The sequence below is a fragment of the Castor canadensis genome, chromosome 1 (assembly GCF_047511655.1).
Source record: "Castor canadensis chromosome 1, mCasCan1.hap1v2, whole genome shotgun sequence".
Lineage (NCBI taxonomy): Eukaryota > Metazoa > Chordata > Mammalia > Rodentia > Castoridae > Castor > Castor canadensis.
In genome coordinates, this window is record NC_133386.1 from 20,739,852 (window position 1) to 20,759,098 (window position 19,247).

Sequence of the window (19,247 nt, forward strand, 5' to 3'; positions counted from 1 at the left end):
TGCTCAAGTCTTAAATAAAATGACTTAGTATTTCATCTAACTTATGCATTTCCCCCTGCATACTTCAAATCATCTCAAGGATGCTACATTAATAGTTGTTCTATTTATTATTTATAAATAATGACAAGATTCTTTGCTTGTACATGTACAGTACAGATGCCTAATTCTATGGTACATGATCCAAGGTTGATTAAATCTGGATACCGATCCTGCAAAAACAAAGGGCCAACCAATCCTGAATATAGCAATGAAGTACTGATATCTTTTTAATTGCCTTTCTCTAGCTATGTGGCTAGGGGCTTTGCCACATATTACTTTGGATTCATTTGTTATAAATAATCAGTGGGTGTCATAAACACAGAGAATGATCCAGAAACCAATAGATCTGACTACTTGATAACCATGGAATGTCTACATTTATGAAAAATAAAATGTGACTCCAGGATTTAGATTTTGTTTCTATACATTCTTTTTCACTATATTCTCTATAAATATACACTTTCACCTTAGGCTACCTGAAAGGTAAATAAAATGTTACACCAAAATATAACCTCCCAGTCACAACCTTCAATTCAAGAATATTTGCTGTGATTGTAGAGGGAATTGAAAATAAAACTTTAAAAATACTCTAAGTGTTTGACATCATCAACTCTATAATCATCTGATCACAGTCCCTGCTATTGATAAAGCAGGGTGTTATAAAGGTATTAAAAAAAACAAATTAATTATTACCTGACTTGTTCACAGCAGCGACATTCAAATGAAAGTCTTAGGAATTTTTATAAATAAAAATAACCTCCAAGGTGGGCAGGAAAGGGAGTAAAATGAGGTTTCTGGAGTCCTGAAAAGGTTCTCTGTCTAAATGTTGGCTCATGCAGGTGATCCACTGACAAAAACGTACATTTTCTGTTTGTTATACCTCCAAGAAATTTCTCAGAAAACCTTCCTGATCAATTTCTTCCTATCTGTTTCAATATGGATTCTGAGAACTTAGGGAAGTATCATGACAGAATTCTAAGAATTATAGATAACAACAGAACAGTAAATTCAGCCAGGTGACACTGCGAGAAAAATCTCTGATGGTCTTACTTGGTTATCAGAAATCTGCTTGGGAAGTGGCTCCCTCCGGGCTTGCTGAAGCATGTAGAGACGAGCCTCAAATTTCCTCATCAGCTCCTCGGTCTCCTCCCTGTGGTCATCCCACCGAAGACTGTCGACAACCATGTCCTCCAGCTGCTGCCGTCTCAGCTCCACACCGTGCTGTGTGCTGTCCCACTGGCTCCTCACCTTTTCCACTGGGGGAAGCAGTATGAAAAAAAATCCCCCAAAGTGACTCTCAGGAGAGGGAAAAACACCTGCTCCCAAATTTAGCATAAATTATTCTACAAATAGAAAGGGGGCAAAATGATAAGTACATCTTAAAAGAGTTCTAATATTTGTCTGCCACATAATATAATTGGACATGTTTCTTTTTGTTTGTTTGTTTGTGACAGTCTCACTATGTAGCCCAGACTGGCCTTGAACTTGAGATCTGCCTGCCTCAGTAGCTGTAATTACAGGCATGAGCTTGTAATTCCCGGCACATGAAACTACCTTTGAGGAAAAAGTCTTGGATTAAATTCTATTTTAGATGCACTGAAAAATATAGCAATAAGAATATCTACTATTATAAACTAATAAAACAAGATTAAGAAAATAATCCTCTATTGAACCTTGTATTAAAAGAACTTGATTTGATGAAGGCACAATTTAATGGTAATTTATGACAGAACTTTAAGATAGAGATACAGTCACCTGTTACCCTCAAAGGAAATTGCTAATAAGGTAACCAGAATTTAAATTAAAAAAAAAAAAAACTAAGAATACTTTTTACATTTACTTTATTATAGCATGAAACCTCTCAAAAAGGAAACATTTTACCATGTTAAAGTAAAAGAGAAACACTAAAAGTAAAAAAGTTTCAAGTTCTGTATGCCAAAAATTCTATATTTGCTTTTTTTGGGGGGCAGGGGATAGTGCCATGAATTGAACTCAAGACCTGTTTGTTCTACCACTTGAACCATGTCCCCAGTCCTTTTGCTTTTTTAGTTTGTTTTTCAGAAAAGATCTCATGCTTTTTGTTTCAGACTGACCTCAGACTGATCCTCCAAGCTCTGCCTCCTGTGTAGCTAGGTATTATAAAAATGCACCATCCAACTGGCTTGTTTTTGAGCTTAGGTATTTCTAACTTTTGCCCAAACTGGTCTTGAATGAACCATAATCCTCCTACCTCCCATCTCTGCTGCCAAGTACCTGAGATTAGAGATGTGCACAAGCACACTCAGCCTTTCCCTAACCCTCCCTCCTTTAGTATCATTTCTTTCCACTCTTTCTTTCATTATGTTTTTTCTGTCTGTCCCTTCTCTCTGCTCATCTCCTCTCCTCTCTTTTTAAATATGTTTCTTTTTAAGAAACCTAAAGAAACTTAAACTTGATTAGTCACTTCAGAGGCAATTCAAGATCTTGGACTTAATACAATAGCTCTGAATATCAGTAACAACCCACTGAAAATAAGCAACTAAAAGGTCCACAATGAACTGAAAGCACGTGCTCCAGATCTCAGACAGATTGAGGGGCTAGAGTTAAGTACCAGGCCCAAGAAGAACCTAGCGACAAGATTAACCTTCCAGCTGAGTTATGGTAAAACATTCTAGCAAAATTCTTGGACTAATAGAGGGCTACAATAAACCATAAAAGCTATCAATTAAAGATCATTCAGAAGGCTAAAAATTACCCTTACATGTCATATCTCTAAAAAATTGTTTGATGAGATTATCCATTTTATACTACCTTCACAGTTTAAAGAAATTGCTTGTCAGTTAAAAAGTTATTTAAAGTACTTATGACTGATTATATTACTAAGAGAATCACTTAATATATTGAGCAAATACAACTTAAGATATCAAGCGACAGCAAATGTCAGTTTTATCGTGATGAATAAACAAATTATTTTATTCATTGTAAGGAGTGAACGCAGTCACTGTCAGTAACAAGCACACCCCAGCTAAGAAGGGTTTTTCATATACCAAGTAACAATGAAGACTCTGTGGTCTTTACACGCACGCACACACAACACGCACACATACACATGGAGGGAAAACAAGGAAGGGCATAAAGAGAAAGGAGAGATACTCAAACAAAGGAAAGTCTTGTTTAAAAAAAAACTTTAAAATCAGTTCTAATCATGTCTGATGGTAGATGAGCAGAATGGAGATGGTTGTTTAGTTTGGCGCCATTAACAAAAGGGCTCCCCAGCCAGGTAAGGAGAAATGAGATCACTTCAGAGCCCCTAAAAGGCATGAAAAATCAATTGATTAACAAAAAGAGGGAGAAGGAAGGAAAATGACTTGTTTGGTAAAAAATAAACCAATTTTTATGAGAATAGGCAAGAAACCCAAAAAAAACAAGATATCATTTGATGTCCTCAATGCAAAGGAACTAACACAGAAACTTTAAAGCAACAGAGGCCAATAGGAGAAGGGGACCAGGAACTAGAGAAAAGGTTAGCTCAAGAAGAATTAATTTAGAATGTAACACATATGTACAGGAAAGCAATGCGAGTAAACTCCCTTATCTCAACTAGCAAAAACCCTTGGTCCTTCCTATTATTGCTTATACTCTCTCTTCAACAAAACTAGAGATAAGGGCAAAATAGTTTCTGCCTGGTAGCGAGGGATTGAGGGGGAAAGGAAGGGGGCAGGAGGGAAAGGAAGGGGGTAGAGGGAAGGAGAGAGAAATGCCTCAAACATTGTATGCACATATGAATAAAAGAAATAAAAAATATATTTAAAAAAAACAATTTTATCATAACTGGAAGTTTTTTGGCTAATTCATCTCTTACAGTAACCTTGTTGCTAGAATGTTTATTTTGAAAGCAAAGCACACTTGTTAGTGTAAACACTTGACTTTCTTCTCTCTGGAGAGAATAGATTTTATTCTTGCACTGTATATTCTGCCACATGTATTTATTAAGTATTAATTTAATTAACTTGGGCCTTGTGGAAGGCCCAAGAGCCAGAAAGATGAGTATTCACAATGTATGGAAGGGGAAGAAAAATTAAAAGTAGCTAGAAGATCTACAGTGAGGCACAGAGAGTACATCCACAGCAAGAACAAAGATAGAAAACACAGTCCACTGGGGACAAGAAGAGAGTGGGACCGACTTCACAAAGGGGGAGACATTTTAACTGCTAAGGAGAATTTCACCTGGGGAGAAAAGGCAAAAGGAAAAAACAATGTGAATAAAGGTACGGAGACCAGGAAATGTCAGGACGTTGGAAAGAGTATATATAGTACAGAATACTTCCAGGTGCAGCCAAGGGCCACAGGGAGAGAGAGAATCATGAAAGCCCATTGTGACAGTCCCCAGATGTCATCATTGAGGATTTAAACTTTGTTCTATATACCAAACAGATTTAAGATGCTTTTGAAATATGAATGCAAACTCCACCCTGAGATCTTCATTTGTGGGTGTTTTTTATTTCTTGTGTGTGTGTGTGTGTGTGTGTGTGTGGCTTAATTTTGTTTTTAACTAAAGTATCCCCAAAATTTGTGCCAGTTGCATAGACACACAGCAGCTGCTCAGAAGACATGCATGGAATAGTTTTAAGGTGAGCTATAAAAGACATAGTGACACCTGGTTTTAGCGCCTATAGTACAGTAGAAGATTTGCATTCCTGGGGGTTTCTGTAACTTACAATGTTCTCATTTAAAAGAAATTCTACCTTAAGAGAAAAAAAATAATGTTTAAGTAATTGCTTTCAACTACTGATAATATTTTAAGGAATTTGTACAAAAAATAAGAGAAAGCTATATTTCTTCATAATTAACACCAAATTCAAATATTAGTTTCTAGCTCTTCAACTAGAAATTAGTTGAGTTTTTAAAATCTTTGAAAAAGTGTATTGTGATCATTTTTAAGACAAGTGGGTAGTAATACACAACCTTTTAATCAATAAAAGAAACTTACATTTTTCTGTGATTGCTGTTCTCACATCTGAACTAGAAGCTTTGTTTTTCAAATTCTGTGCCAATGTAAAAACATAATCCAGCTGAGGATGACGCTGTTCTAGGTCAGCCTTGGTGATCTGTCAAGAGAAGTGATTGCTAAGGTTAAAGTGCTCTGCAGTAAGAATGCGAACAAAGCAAACAGGTTTGTTGACATCAAGGTTGTTGATGTTTTCCTCATCAGTTACGTGCCAGAGGAAGAATGTATGATTTGGTTGGAGGTCTTGGGCTTAAATCTTAGCTTTTCCACTAACTTGCTGGGTCACCAGGCAAGGCACCTTGCCTTTCTGAGTTTTAGTTTACACAAAAAGAAATAAAATACTGATAGCTCAGTTGCATCAAGTCTGAGGAGATTATATTATGAAAACCTCTTGGGCCTGCATGGTGGTACACACCTGACCCCAGCACTTGGAGGCTGAGGCAGGAGGATGGGGAGTTTGAGGGGTACCTGGTCTTCACAGCAAGATCCTGTCTCCAAACAAATACACAAACAAAAATCTCTTTTTGAAGATGCTCTAAAAATATCAGCAGTTATTTTTGCCGATGTCTGTTTTGAATGAGATATAAACAAATGCTAACATCACCTACAAGGAAGAAAGTCATATTGGAAAAGTGTTAATTGGAGTAACTGCAAATTAAATCATCTTAGCCAGGAAAAACTGTGATTCTAGATGCACTGTGTCTCAGTACCGATAAATAGAGGGGAAGAGTTACCAATTTCAGGAAAAGAAAATGTTTTAATTACAGAACTAACAAACAGCCATCAAGATTAGAAAATGTGATTTACAAGTTCAAATCAGGCAGCAAAAGACTTTCCCAGTCCTTCCTCATTACAAATTCACTAGATTTGTAGATTTCAGTCACTGCTATGGGAACAAGTGTTATTTCTGATTGTATTTCTTTCAACTCTCTGTGCTGGATCCCACAGCACACTTCATGAATGGGGCTCCCTTTCTTCCCGATGGCATAAGGACCCCTCAACATGACAAACGCAAAACTAAATTGTGCAAACCTCACCCACACTTCACTTCTCCTACTTCTTATTTCCTCTGATTGCAATGCATTATCTTAGCCGCAGAAAAGACTCTTTTCCTTGACTTAAGCATCTTTTGCCTCCAATCCATCCTGGAACTGGTGACACCAGTTCCCAGCAACAATTCAGAAAAGGAAAGAAATGGGGAGAAATATGCTTGCAATGGCTTACCCACCACAAGCTCCTCCACAGGGAAGCCTGAGCTGCCTTTCCTGCCTCCCCCTTACCTCCCACCACATTTCACTTCTCTTTTTTCTGTTTGCAGTACTGAGGTTTGAGCTCAGGCCATGACACTTGCTAGGCAGGCACTCTACCACTTGAGCCATGCCCTCCTCCCCCAGTCCTTTTTTACTTCAGTTTGTATTTTTAGGTAGGGTTTCACATTTTTGCCTGGAGCTAGTCTCAGACTGCAATCCTCCTACCTCTACTTCCTGGGTAGCTGGGATTACAGACATAACTCACCATGCCCAGCTCCACAATATTTTTTATTGTACAAATGTTGACCCTAACATTCACCAACATCTCCCCATTTATTGTTCATTTTGTTCTCTATTCCTGGAATACCGTTCACTTTTTCTCCAAATGTCAAAATCCCATAGCCTGCCTTATATCACTGTAAAGACAACCCCTTATTCATCCTAGCTCCCCTAATAGGTGGCCTGCACCTGCCTTTTGAATTTTATAGGATTCTGCCTTGCTCTAACAACTGGTATGCTTAACACACTCACTAGCCCTGACTCTTTTAAGTTTAGGCTTATTAGTAATGTAAAAATAATAACCACACCTACCTCACAAGACAATTAAAGAAACAAATGAGATAAACCATGCAAAACACTCAGGATAACACCTAGCACACATTCAGCACTTAGCAAATTAGTAAATTAGCACTAATTAGCACTTAGTAACTTAGTAAAAGTTAGTGATAGCTGCTATTATTTTCTTGTACATTTCTACCTGAAATATTCTTTTCACTATCCCTCTATAACACACAGCCCAGAACACAGAAACCACTAAATATGGAAAAAGAATTTTACAAGTTGATATTAGATGGTATATGTACAGTAATAAAATTATACTCAGGACACTCATTCCTACAGTCAGAAATGCAATGAGCTCATGATGAAATCTAAGTTGACGTGGTGCTGTGGGAAATTACCGTGCATCACCCTGGGCCCTAATACAGCACTGCGCTGCATTGCCTTGATACGAATACACCTGGCTTTGTGATGTCAGTGTTAGATGTTAAAAATAGACTGAGTCTTTAGCTTAAATCCATAAATTTGTTCTTATAAATTCAAGGAAAGCTTTACTCTTTGGAGTTAGCTCTGGATGACTATTTGATAATTTTTTTTTCCCCTGCTAGTACTGGAGTTTGAACTCAGGGCCTCACAGTTGCTAGGCAGGTGCTCCTCTACCACTTGAGCTCTGATAAAGAAGTTTTTTAGCCTTTTTCTCTCAGAGTTTAGGATAAGCAAAAGGGATCCAGAGATCTCGTCTCTGAGTTGTGGTGTTGCCATGACAAGCTTTCACACTATGCACCTACTTTCATCCGGGACACTGTCTTATTGATCTCTTCCACATCTCCGACAGTGACAATGTTAGACTTCAGCATCTGGTCAATCAATACCAGCCAGTCAGCTAGTTCTGTGATGGTTTTATCCAGATCAGCAGGGACTGAGATTTCTGAGGTGTGGTGAGACTGCATGGGACTCTCTGATGCAGATGAGACTAGCACCACCTTTTGGACACCAGGATGAGCTGAAATAAAAATGTAGCAAAATGGGAATAAATCAACAGGACATTGTGATTATGGTGGTGTAAGAGTGACAAATGTATGTGTGTATTTAAGTAAATTTTAGTTTAAAAATTTCTAAGAGATTTTCTTTTTTTTCAGAATGAAATGTCTATGGCACAGTCTATAATATGTTTGTTTTTGGTAGCCAAAAAGTCAACTCAACAGAGAGTCTCACACAATTCTAGGCCACCAGTATCTCTCAAGTAACTGAGAAAAAATAACAAAACAAAATACACACCAACCATGAGAAAATTAGGAGCAGTATTTTATTGGGTCAGGATTTTTTTAATGATAAAACCAATTTATTCATAATTTTCTCCTTTTTCATTTAACTTTATGACATGAGTACATTCCACTCTTAATAAACACTAATGTGAACACCTGTGCAATATCCCACACATATATTCACTAATTTGTAATAAACTCTTTCCTTCAGCCAGACATGGGGATTGCTCCTCTCCTGACAACTGCTCTTTAAAAAGGAGCTTGCAAAGAGTATCTTTTTGTGCAGAGTATTTTCCACATTTCTGATCACTACCCTACCAGAGAGTTCCCAAAGCAGAATTAGTGGTTCAGAAGAAGTTTTCAAGTTTCTGTATTTAAGTTTATGTCAAATGGCTTTTCTTAAAAGTTGGGAATTTAGGTTTCCAATAGCAGCATGGGGAACTGGTATCCTGTACCTACACTGACAAGATCCAACTCATTGGATAAACACTGTTTTATTTAATGGCTTTTTAAAATTACTAGTAATGGTAAATATTTCCATGCCCATTATGGTATAATCCATAACTATGATTTTATCTGCTTCTTTATCAATTTGTATGAGCTTTTTTCTTTTTTATTGGGGGATGGGGATTTGAACTCAGGGCTTTGTGCTTACAAAGCAGGTGCTCTACCACTTGAGCCATACCTCCAGTTTATTTTGCTGTGGTTATTTTGGACATGGGGGTTTCTAGAACTGCTTGCCTAGGGTAACCTTGAACTGCAATCCTCCTGATCTCAGCCTCCCAAGTAACTAGGGTTACAGGAGTTAATCACGGTGCCTGGCTTGTTTGAACTCTTAAGATAACCCTTGCCATAGGGTTGAAAACAATGCTTGTATCTGGGAATTTTTTTTAAATGTGTATGAGAATTTTTTCTCTTTTTTTTTTTTTCCTTTCAACATTTATTTGAGGTAGTCAAATGCATAAATCTTTCTTGGAGAATTGTCTTCCCAAGAGTTTTAAAGTTAGAAATTATTATTATCTCCAAATATATGACAAATGTTTTCTTCCTCTTTTTTATTTGTTTTGTTTTGCTTTAATTTGTTTTTAAGGAGGCAAGGTTGACTCTTATTTGTCTTTGATTTTAAGACAGTTAAATTCATTATTAAATCTACTGGAACCTACTTTAGTATATGCTGTTTTAGATTAGGATTAAGCAAGTTTCTAAAAAAAATGTAGTCAAATACAAATTCAGTATAGTTGTAGTCAAAATTCCAACAGGTTTCCATGTAACTTGGCAAAATCATAGATTCAAGTTCCTGGTTGTAAAATTCAAATAGAAGAGGAAATAGTCAAATACAGTTTTAAAGAAATATTTCTGTAAGAGAGATGTGCTCTATAAGCTATTTAGGTGTAGTTCTTAACTAATGATAATTATCTCCCTTCATATATCTCCCTTCATAATGAGCTCAGACAGTCAAACACCAACAGAAGAGAAGAGCCCAGAGCAGAGGTGGTGGAGAAAGCTGCCCTTGGCAGTGACTAGACCACAGAGCAAGGGGAAAGATTTACTGTTGAACAAATAGTGTTAGAAAGGTGGTGACCTATGGAAGTGTGGGGAAGTGGTGGGACAGATTTTGACCTCACATGTATCACAGGAAAATTAATTCTTGAGGGATTAAGGACCTACCTATGAGAACCAAAATTACTAACTAAAAATCTAAAAGAATATCTTTATGACCTTAAAGCACTGAACACAGAATGGGGAAGCTATTAATAAATACTAATGTTTAAGAATTCCAAAAAGAGCACCATAGAGATCTTAAAAGTCTTTCAACAATTAAGGAAGAAGGTATCTTCTATATACATTGAAGTCAAAATTTTTTTTTTAAACTCTGGAAAAGTCAACAGATAATCCACAAAAGAGGAAACAAGAAAAGCAATAAGCAAAAGTATGAAAAACAAATACAAAAGATAGCTCAGAAAATACAAATTAAAATGCTCTGCATATCCAGGTCAGAGTGGCAAAGTAACATCTGAGAAGCTCTGACTTCTCCTAAGCAATGTGGATGTCTAAACTATCACCATCACCACCATCATCGAAGTCCCTTACTATTTCATGCTCATTTCCTCCCAAATGCACAGTGGTGCTTCACTCAAGGATATCCAACATGTGACATCACAACAGACCAAAGAAGAGACATGAAGCTAGCCATTTAAGATGTTTTGAAAATGTAAAGCAATGTCACTTTTCTAATTTTTTTGCTTTGAAAAATAGTTTTTTCTGTTATTGTTATAAAAATATATTTTGCTCACATATAATGGATCTATTACTATTATTTCAGAAGAAATTAATAAACATTTTTGAAATTTCTTATGCCAACTGAATGAAGCATTGCATGGGAGATCCAGAGCAGATAAATCCATAGAGAAGGGAACACAACTGTGGTTGCCAGGGGCTGGAGTCGGAAGAAATAAAGAGAGACTGCTTAATGAGGAAGAACTTTTACTGTAGGGAGATGGAAATATCTAAAACTAGCTACTGGTAGTACATTGTGAGTGTACTAAACACCAGTGCATTACTCACTTTAAAATGGTTAAGGTTAGTTTTAATATGATTTTAAAAAAAGAAAAAACCAGATTAAAACACTGTGTAGGAGGAGAGGGACGTGCTAAGATTAGCTTCAGATCTTATACTTGTCCTAGGTATGACTATCTTGTGAAGAATTAAGTATAGTTTTGCTGTCAATTTTGACATATGTATTCAAATGTTCCCTGCTCCTTTGCTTTAGTGATGGTAAGTAAGATAACCCACTGCTACTTTATAAGATGTATCAAATCCTTTCTTTATGGTTACAAAATTGAAATTATATTGGCAAGACAGAAAATGTCAATTCAAGACATTAATGAAGAAAACGAATCAATCCCCAAGTATTTCTTAAGCAAGACGCTGGTAAACACAAATAATGGAGAGGACAAATAAGCCTGCAATATCAAAAGAAAGAATTAAAAATCTTGTCATTCATCACTGTTTTCAGACTTCTCAGTTACAGACAGAGGAGGAGAATGAAACAGAAGAAAAGGAGAGAAGTGAAAGGGTGAAGAAAAGGTAGAAAAGGAGACAGCAGGAAGGAAGCAGGGGTAGGAAGAGAAGTGGAGGTGGAAAGAAAGGAGAACCCCCAGCAGCATCTGGCACAGGGTGAGTGGGGAGCTATGGTTAATCACATTTGGAGTTTTGCCAGGTGACTCAATAGAAGGCAAGCAGAGCCAGGTGATTAGGAGTGGTTGCAAGGCAGTGGTGACAGTAGCTGTGGTCTAAATGGAACAAGAAAGAAGGAAATAAGAAATAATGAGAAAACACCCTTTTTTCTCCACATCTAAGAGAATACTGCCTGTATGTGGATAGCTTCACTAGAAGGGAACCTTTCTAAATCCCCATCTCCCTCCCGCTTCTAAGGACTTCTAAACCTTCTGCTTTTACTCATGATGAGGGCAAAATTATGCAAGCCAAACACATTTTGCCATGACGGTTCTACCTGGTGACTTGAAAAGCTGTGTGTATCCATTAAACCCATCATCCCTGATTTCCTGACAAGCCCCTCCCCTTCCTTCCTCAGGACCCCTAGCTACCCAGCTGCTCCTTTTTTAAGGGAAAGGTGAGGCTCATCAACCATGAGTGAATGTCTTGCCCATGTTGGGCAGCCAAGGAAACCTTGAGTTTAAAGATACCCTTTTCTAATAATTAAAACTAGAATAATAAAATTGCATGATGTTTTAAAGTAATTTTTCCTAACATATATGATGTTCATGTCATAGATTTTTCTATGCTGATAAAAAGTGTTTAGGAATAAATGGTGCCTTACCAGCAATCCTTGTCTGTGAGACAGAGCAGGGCTCCTGGAGGCGTGTCTTCAGTGCGCCAGGCACCTCTCTGCATATCTATAGCATCAGGCCAAACAGAGAGAAGAATGCTTATAAATAAAGTTGATTATTTTCAAAAGACAGGCCTTATTCTAAATAACAGTGCTGCCACTTTTCTTCCCTAACACTTTAAGTTTCTGTGTCCACCCTCACCATCCCCTACCATCTTGCTTGAGCACTTCACTCCACTGACATTACTGTCAAGAGCGCCACGCAGTCCTCAGCTGCACCACTTCTGCTGACTTGCCCCCACCTCATCCCCAACTCCCTTGAATTCTGTTCATACTCTGCAATCCTGACTTTCTTCCTACTTCTCTTACTGGCTCTTCTCAGTTCCTTCACCAGCTCCTTTTCCTCTGTTCATCCATCAAATCCTAACATTCCACAGGGTAGTGTGTTTGTTTGATTTTTAAATCTTTTTATCCTTGACCCTGGACTCTCTGAGTCCTGGTTTTCAACAGTTTCATTTACTACATAGAGTTTTTAGAGGCTAAAGACTCCCAATAACAAATCTTCAGGGCAGCTTTCTCCATCAACTGGATATTCAGACGTGTCCAAATCTGAATTCCTTTTCTCTATCTTCCCTGAATCCCCTTCATAAACTTTTCTTAAGGCTCTGATACTTCTGTATCAATTCCTATGTGACTCCATCTATCTCTGCAGTGCAGCTATACAATCCTTCAGATATAACTTTCTTATGCTTAAAACACATCAATACCTCTCCTGCTTAAAACACATCAATACCTCTCCGTTATCCTCAAAACAATGAATTGTTCCAAGATGGTGCTCAAATTCCATAGAGCTCCATGCATGATGAGACTGCCAGGAACCGGTGTCTGCAGGCATCTCTTTGCTTATACTCTATATTGAGCTACTTCTAAGACCCAAATCACTGTGCTCATTCCATCTCCTCTAGACCCTTTTGCTTGTTGCTTCTTCCTACAATGCCCTCTCCATTCTTCATCTGACCATTACTTACTCATCCTAAGTCAGGCAGGATAATACTCCCCCAACCTTCCATGGTTACCCTCTAAAATCAACTAGGTGTTCCATCTATCTATTCCCACCAACACTTTTATACTATAATTGTTTGTCTCCCTGTTTCACCCAGGACAAGTTCTCTGGGTGAGGAACAGTCTCATACTCTTTTCTATATTCCTAATTCTTAAAATGGTACCTGGCTTCAAGTGGGAATCCAGTGAAAACCTACCAAGTGGTTAAATGAAAGGAGGAATGAACAAAATACCCAGGTTCATACTCCCTAACCTGTGCACTGAGATTCTCTGCACAATAAGTATTGCTTGGTCTTTGACATTCTTAATTCCCCAGAGTGAGCGATATTAAAATCTGTGTGAATTCCTGAAATAAAGGAAGCTTCAGCATTGTCTAACACTGTGCTCCAAAACTGCCCACCAATTTTCTATACAATACTTACTATACTATACAATACTCACTAGTATCCTTTGTGTTAAATAAATACATGTGCTCTAACTGAATATGGAAAAGCCAAGCCTGGCAAGTGACACAGGAGCCAATATGTCTGAAAAGCAGTATAAGGCAGAGACAGTAGCAGATAAAGTCATATAAACTGGAAGCCAGAGCACGAAAGCTCTTATAAATCATAGTAAAGCCTCAGGCTTTTATCTGAATGAGATGGAAAATCATTAGGGGACTTGGTTCAGAGGAGGTACTAGATCTGAATTATATGTTAACAAATCTCCTTGGCTGCTTTGTTGAGAAGAGACCAATAAAGGGCAAAGGAGGAGGCAGGTGAGACCAGGGAGGAGTTATAGAGAGAGGAAATGATGGCGGCTTGGGAACAAGTCTGTGGCAATGGCAGTAGTGAGATGTAGTCAAGTTTATATTTTTCAGACCTAAGAAAAATTGAAAGAATTTCAATTCAGGAATCACCCATGCGCCACCCAGTACTTCTAATTATCAAAATTCTTCTCTATTCATTTTATCGTATGTGGTCATCCATCCATCCACTAAACCATCCACCAAGTAAATGGGGGACACTGACAACAGTGGTTCTGAAGAACTATTGTTGGTGTTTTGTTTTGTTTTTTCTGGGGGTGGGGGGAGTTGTCTCTGAGATATAATTCTTATAAATACCATAAGATTGGTTCCAAGGTTTCTGAGCTGAGCACTAATAAGGATGTAAGGCCTTTAACTGAAATATGAGATGTGCATGAAGCACAGAGAGAAGAAGGAAATCGGGAACTCAAGTTTGTAGTGAATTTGGGACGTTTATTAAACATCCAATTAGAAACACTGAGCAGGCACTGGAACATGCAAGTCCAGAGGCCCGAGATACAGACGTGTGAGTAACTGTGACTCATCACACAATGACTCTCAATCAGATCTGGAGCTACGAAGCATCTGAATCGACACAAACTGAGATACGGATGATTTCCTCATTTTGTTTTCTTTTGTTTTGCTTTGCTTTTGGAGACACAGTCTTGCTACATAACCCAGACTGGCCTGGAATTCATAATCCTCCTGAGTACCGGGATTACAGGTGTGCGTGATTCTGCACAGCATGACTTGCACATAAAGAAAACTCATAAAAGATAAAAAATGAGTGATTTCCCACTTCCTGAAAATTACCTCACAGGCATTGAAAGATGGCATAACATGCACTAGGAGATTCACTGCAGCATTGTTACCAAAAATAAACTTTAGAACTGAAATGGGGGCTGGTTGAATAAATTATGCTACAACCAAAAAAGAAAAAAAAAAAGAGTGATTTGAGGTCCTACAAATGCAAACCAAAGGCAGGGGCATATCTGTTTAATGTCCCACACATACTCTGATATGGTACATACCAGGCTAAAAAGGAAAGAAACCTATGATTCATCTACCTTTGCCATTTCTACTACAAAAAAAGTAATAGTCCAATTTTAATCACGCAATTATATACTATTACATTCCTAATAAGTATACATTGAATGAGCAAAAGCACTGGAGAAAAAAAAGACACACACATGTGAAAGTCATGTACATCAGGAAGCCACTTTAAAGTTGTCGCTTTCAAAATATAATTGCTGGCATTTTATTACCTAATGTGCAACATACATTTATCACTTAATGCAGTATATAACATTTAAATCCCCTAGGCCAAAGAATTCCATGTAAAATAGAAGGCATTCTTTTTTGTTTATCATTTTTACATTTACTCACATGTGCACTCATTGTTTGCTCCCTGACCCCCACAGCCCCGATCCCACCCCCCCTTCCAGGCAGATCCTGTTCTGTCCTCTTGTTTTCCGATTTTGTTGAAGAGAAAACATAAGAGATAATAAGAAAGACACAGCATTTTTGCTAGCTTGAGATAAAGATATCTACAGAGAGAGATTCCTAGCGTTGCTTTCCATGCACACGTGTATTACAACCTGAATGGGTTCATCTCTACCTGACCTCTTCACTACTTCCTGGTCACCTTCCCATAGTGGCCTCTGTCAGTTCAAGATTATTTTATTTACTCCTCTACAGTGAGCACATCAACCACATTCAAGTTTTAGTTTTCCTTCCCTTTCTCTATTCCTCCTGTATGCATTCTCCCCTTAGTGTGTGACCCATTTCCAATAATATCACTGCATTTGTTTTGGGTCTATAATCCGCATATGAGGGATAACGTGATTTTTGACCTTCTGGGCCTGACTAATTTTGATAAAGCATTCTCTGAGAACATATGCTTCTGTCTATGATGAATGAAAAGAAATTGTAAACATGAATACGCATCGGTAAAATGGGCCCACATTTGGATAAACTTAAAGTAAGATGGTAGCAAGACTGTACTTCTTTGATCACAAAAGCAATAAATATAAGAAATGTGGTAGAGAAAACTCCAGAGGCACACCTTATTCCATGTCTTGTTTGCAGTTTTTAAGCTTTCTGAAAGTTTCTCTCTTTCCTGTAAACTCAGACTTTTATCTGAAAGCAATTCCAATTCAGTTCTATTCAGCCACTTGAGTTTGTCAGCTTGTGCCTCCATCTCTTGTGTTAATTCCTAAAAGAGTCAAAGACAGGTGTAGTTAGATGGCTGTTCTGCAAGGGAGTGTTCAAGTATTCTAAGAAATCTCCTGGGAAAGTGTTCTTGTCAGTGTCACGCTCAGAAACTAAGCTTAAAAAAAGTCTGGCTGCAGGTTAACAAGCTGCAACAGATAGGAACTGAGCACACACACACACCAGTGTGAACACTTGTGCACATGAACACAAACACACCAATGTGTTCTCTTATGGTCTATCTGGCTCTCAGCAAGATCTTATTATATCTTCTCTACCCTGTCATTCCTTTTGTAACTCTTCCCAAATTGTTTGCAAAAGGGACATTTCAAGAAAAATGTTCACATTTTTAGGTTAAACAGAGTATTAGACATTTTCACATTTTGAAAAGAAAACTTGATGCTTGTCACACCATAGTTTTCATCAATACTAAAAGCTCCTTCCAAAATATCTCAATTATATTCCTTTATGGATCAAATCTTTTATGAAATTGTAGCTATCCCTTCGTGTATGCTTTTATGCATGCATGCGTGTACACACTCAAGCACAATTTCCTTTTTTAGATAGAAACATGAGTGTGCTGTGCTCGTTGTTCTGGAACTAATAGGTCAATTCTTAACACAAAAATTATGATACAAAATGTTAGATATTCCAATATATCTGCATATCTATATAACTTTATGTATTTGTCAGACTGTATACATATCCAACTATAAGCAATTCTTGTTTGCAAATCAACAAAGAATAGCTGATTACCAGAGCCATGACAGTACACCTGTAGTGGGCTGCATGACCCTCAGTTTTCTTGCAAACCTCAACATTATAGATAATAATCAATAATTATCCTTCAAACATAAAAGCAAAAACTACACTTGCAGCTCTATTATATTCCAAAATTACTAAGTTGGTCTAAAATACCCTAAAAACCTTTGGCCTAACACAGAGACTGTGAGTGAGGCTTTAGCACTGTAAGATCCAAATTATAGCTGCTCTTTAAATAAGAAAATCTTCTTTCAAATCCACCACTCTTAAGACAAATTAAAGTCTCTTTCCCTTTTCTTCCTCAGTCATGCACTATCTTGTTTATGAGGGTATCGTGGGTATTGTCTGTGCATCAGAAGACCTTGGCAAATAAAGACAAGTGAGCGACTTACTGTTAATTCTTTCAGGTTTTCTTCCAGCTCAGTGGTTGATTGCTTCTGTACAGCATTCTCAGCCTTTGTTAACCAAAAGATAATGTCATCCAGCTTTTTTCTATATTCCATCACTTGCTTACTTTCTTCTTTTAGTCTAAAAGAACATATTATTGAAAAACATTAAAAGAAATTACCTAATTAAGCAGAACATTATATATTTGCTTTGGAAATTCTGATTAAACATCCCCTCAAAAATAATTCCTAATAATTTTAGTATGTATTCTCAAATTAATAATAATGTATACATTTTGCCATACTAAAGACTTGTGTACACTTATAAGTAATTATAAGAATAATAGGAATTTTCCCTAATTAAATTAAAAAACACTGAAACCAAATTATCTTTTCATCATAAAAAATTATACAGAAATTTAATAAAAACTTTTAAAGTTAGACAACTGTGAAAAACAATATGAAAAATGTCCTTACCTAAAATAATAAGGAAAGTCAGGTAATTTTGAGTGCTCCGTGGAGCTAAAAAGGCTTCACTAAATGGAAAATAATTCACAACAGGAAGCAACTCATACTCCAGTTTAGTCACAGAACAGAAAGACTATTAGTAAGGGATGATACTGAGAACTGAAAAACTGTGCTCATATTAGGAAAAAGAGGGAAAAATATAAATTTGATTAGTCCATTAAAGTAAGTATTATATTTCAATAAGGCACCAAATTATGAAAAGATCTAGGAAAAACACAGCAAAAGTTTGAAAGGATGCAGAGAAACAGAGGAATATAAAAATGGAACTGCCTTAATTAGATCTTTTAAATGCTGTAGGAATATGTTTATAAGAATACAAACCATCTGTCAGAAGATGAGAATATGATTAGACCCCAGATGACAAATAGGACTATCTACTTCTAAAGGAAACTGAAGGCTATTAAGAGCATCTATCATTAGATGCTTCTATCATTAGATGCCGGTGGAAAACTGAATGCACTTTTTCAATGAATTACATTGTGCATTCCTAATAAGAACTTGCATATTTTTTTATTACTGAGCCTTTTTATTTTTGATCATAAAACATCTAACATAAAGACATAATAAATATAAAATATTAAAGTTACTTATATCTTTAATAGCCAATATTTGAAGGACAGTATTATAATGCTTTAAGAAACTAATGAAAGTCACTAAAAAATGATAAATTTTAAGAAGAGAAGAGTACCTTGAGACTTAAAAATAATGTCTAAAGCAATAATACAGATTAAAATTATCAGTACTTAAAACAGGTAATCTACTTCATGTAATGAAAAGTATTTGGCCTACCAACTTTGGAAACATCCAAAATACTAAGATAGGCCTTTTGTTTCCAAAAAATGTTGAAATTTAAATTTTCAGTGCTTCATAACCATGACTAATTTAGTAGTCTGAAAATAGAACCACGAGAAAACTAACACTATCAAGTGATTTCAGTAAGACATATTTGAGTCATCAACAATTTTCATGGGAAAACTAGTTAAACATAATCTACATTTTAAATACTATCCCTAAGAGTAAAAACAAATTGCAAATTTCTGTTCAAACAGCAGATAACAATTGCTCATTAAAAAATGACACTGTAAATTGCTGACATGTACAAATATTTAACTAGAGGCACTCTCTACAAAAATCACTGCACTGTGAGATAATTCTCAATGACTTGATAACAGAAAACATACAAGCTCTTGAAGTGCCAAGCTAGCCCAATATAACAGAGGTTACAAACCTAACCTAAAGTGAAGTTCACCGAGAATTTATGAAAACAAATACTCTTCAGTCAAAATACAGGATGCTGGGGGAGAGATTCATTACTCCTTTCACTTGCAAACACTGAGTGAAACATGTATTAACTTCACCTTCCTTGTTTCAGGCGCAATAATCACTATATCTACAAGACATCCATTTGCAAATCTTTAGGGAACTTCTGCACATACTGTTCATACCTTGCCAACAGCAGGTACAAGTTTTCCTTAAAAAGGTGTGGAAATTAGATCAGGTCAAGTGAGCAGGACTCTCCACGCAAATTCATGAGCATGTAATGGCACCTCCCCTTCCAACCCTGT

General features: G+C 36.9%; 1 protein-coding gene across 6 annotated transcripts in view; it reads right to left on the bottom strand.

The window, feature by feature from the left end:
- The window catches only part of Utrn (utrophin), a 521,188-nt gene that overhangs the window by 253,699 nt on the left and 248,242 nt on the right, over positions 1–19,247 (bottom strand). For all 6 annotated transcript variants that reach the window (XM_074072723.1, XM_074072717.1, XM_074072708.1 and 3 more), the window contains 6 exons: positions 17,161–17,296; positions 15,861–16,010; positions 11,941–12,016; positions 7,623–7,837; positions 5,009–5,126; positions 1,090–1,295 (listed from right to left, as the gene is read on the bottom strand). In XM_074072723.1, the coding sequence (XP_073928824.1) occupies positions 1,090–1,295; positions 5,009–5,126; positions 7,623–7,837; positions 11,941–12,016; positions 15,861–16,010; positions 17,161–17,296 (901 nt within the window). The remainder of the gene's footprint in view (positions 1–1,089; positions 1,296–5,008; positions 5,127–7,622; positions 7,838–11,940; positions 12,017–15,860; positions 16,011–17,160; positions 17,297–19,247) is intronic.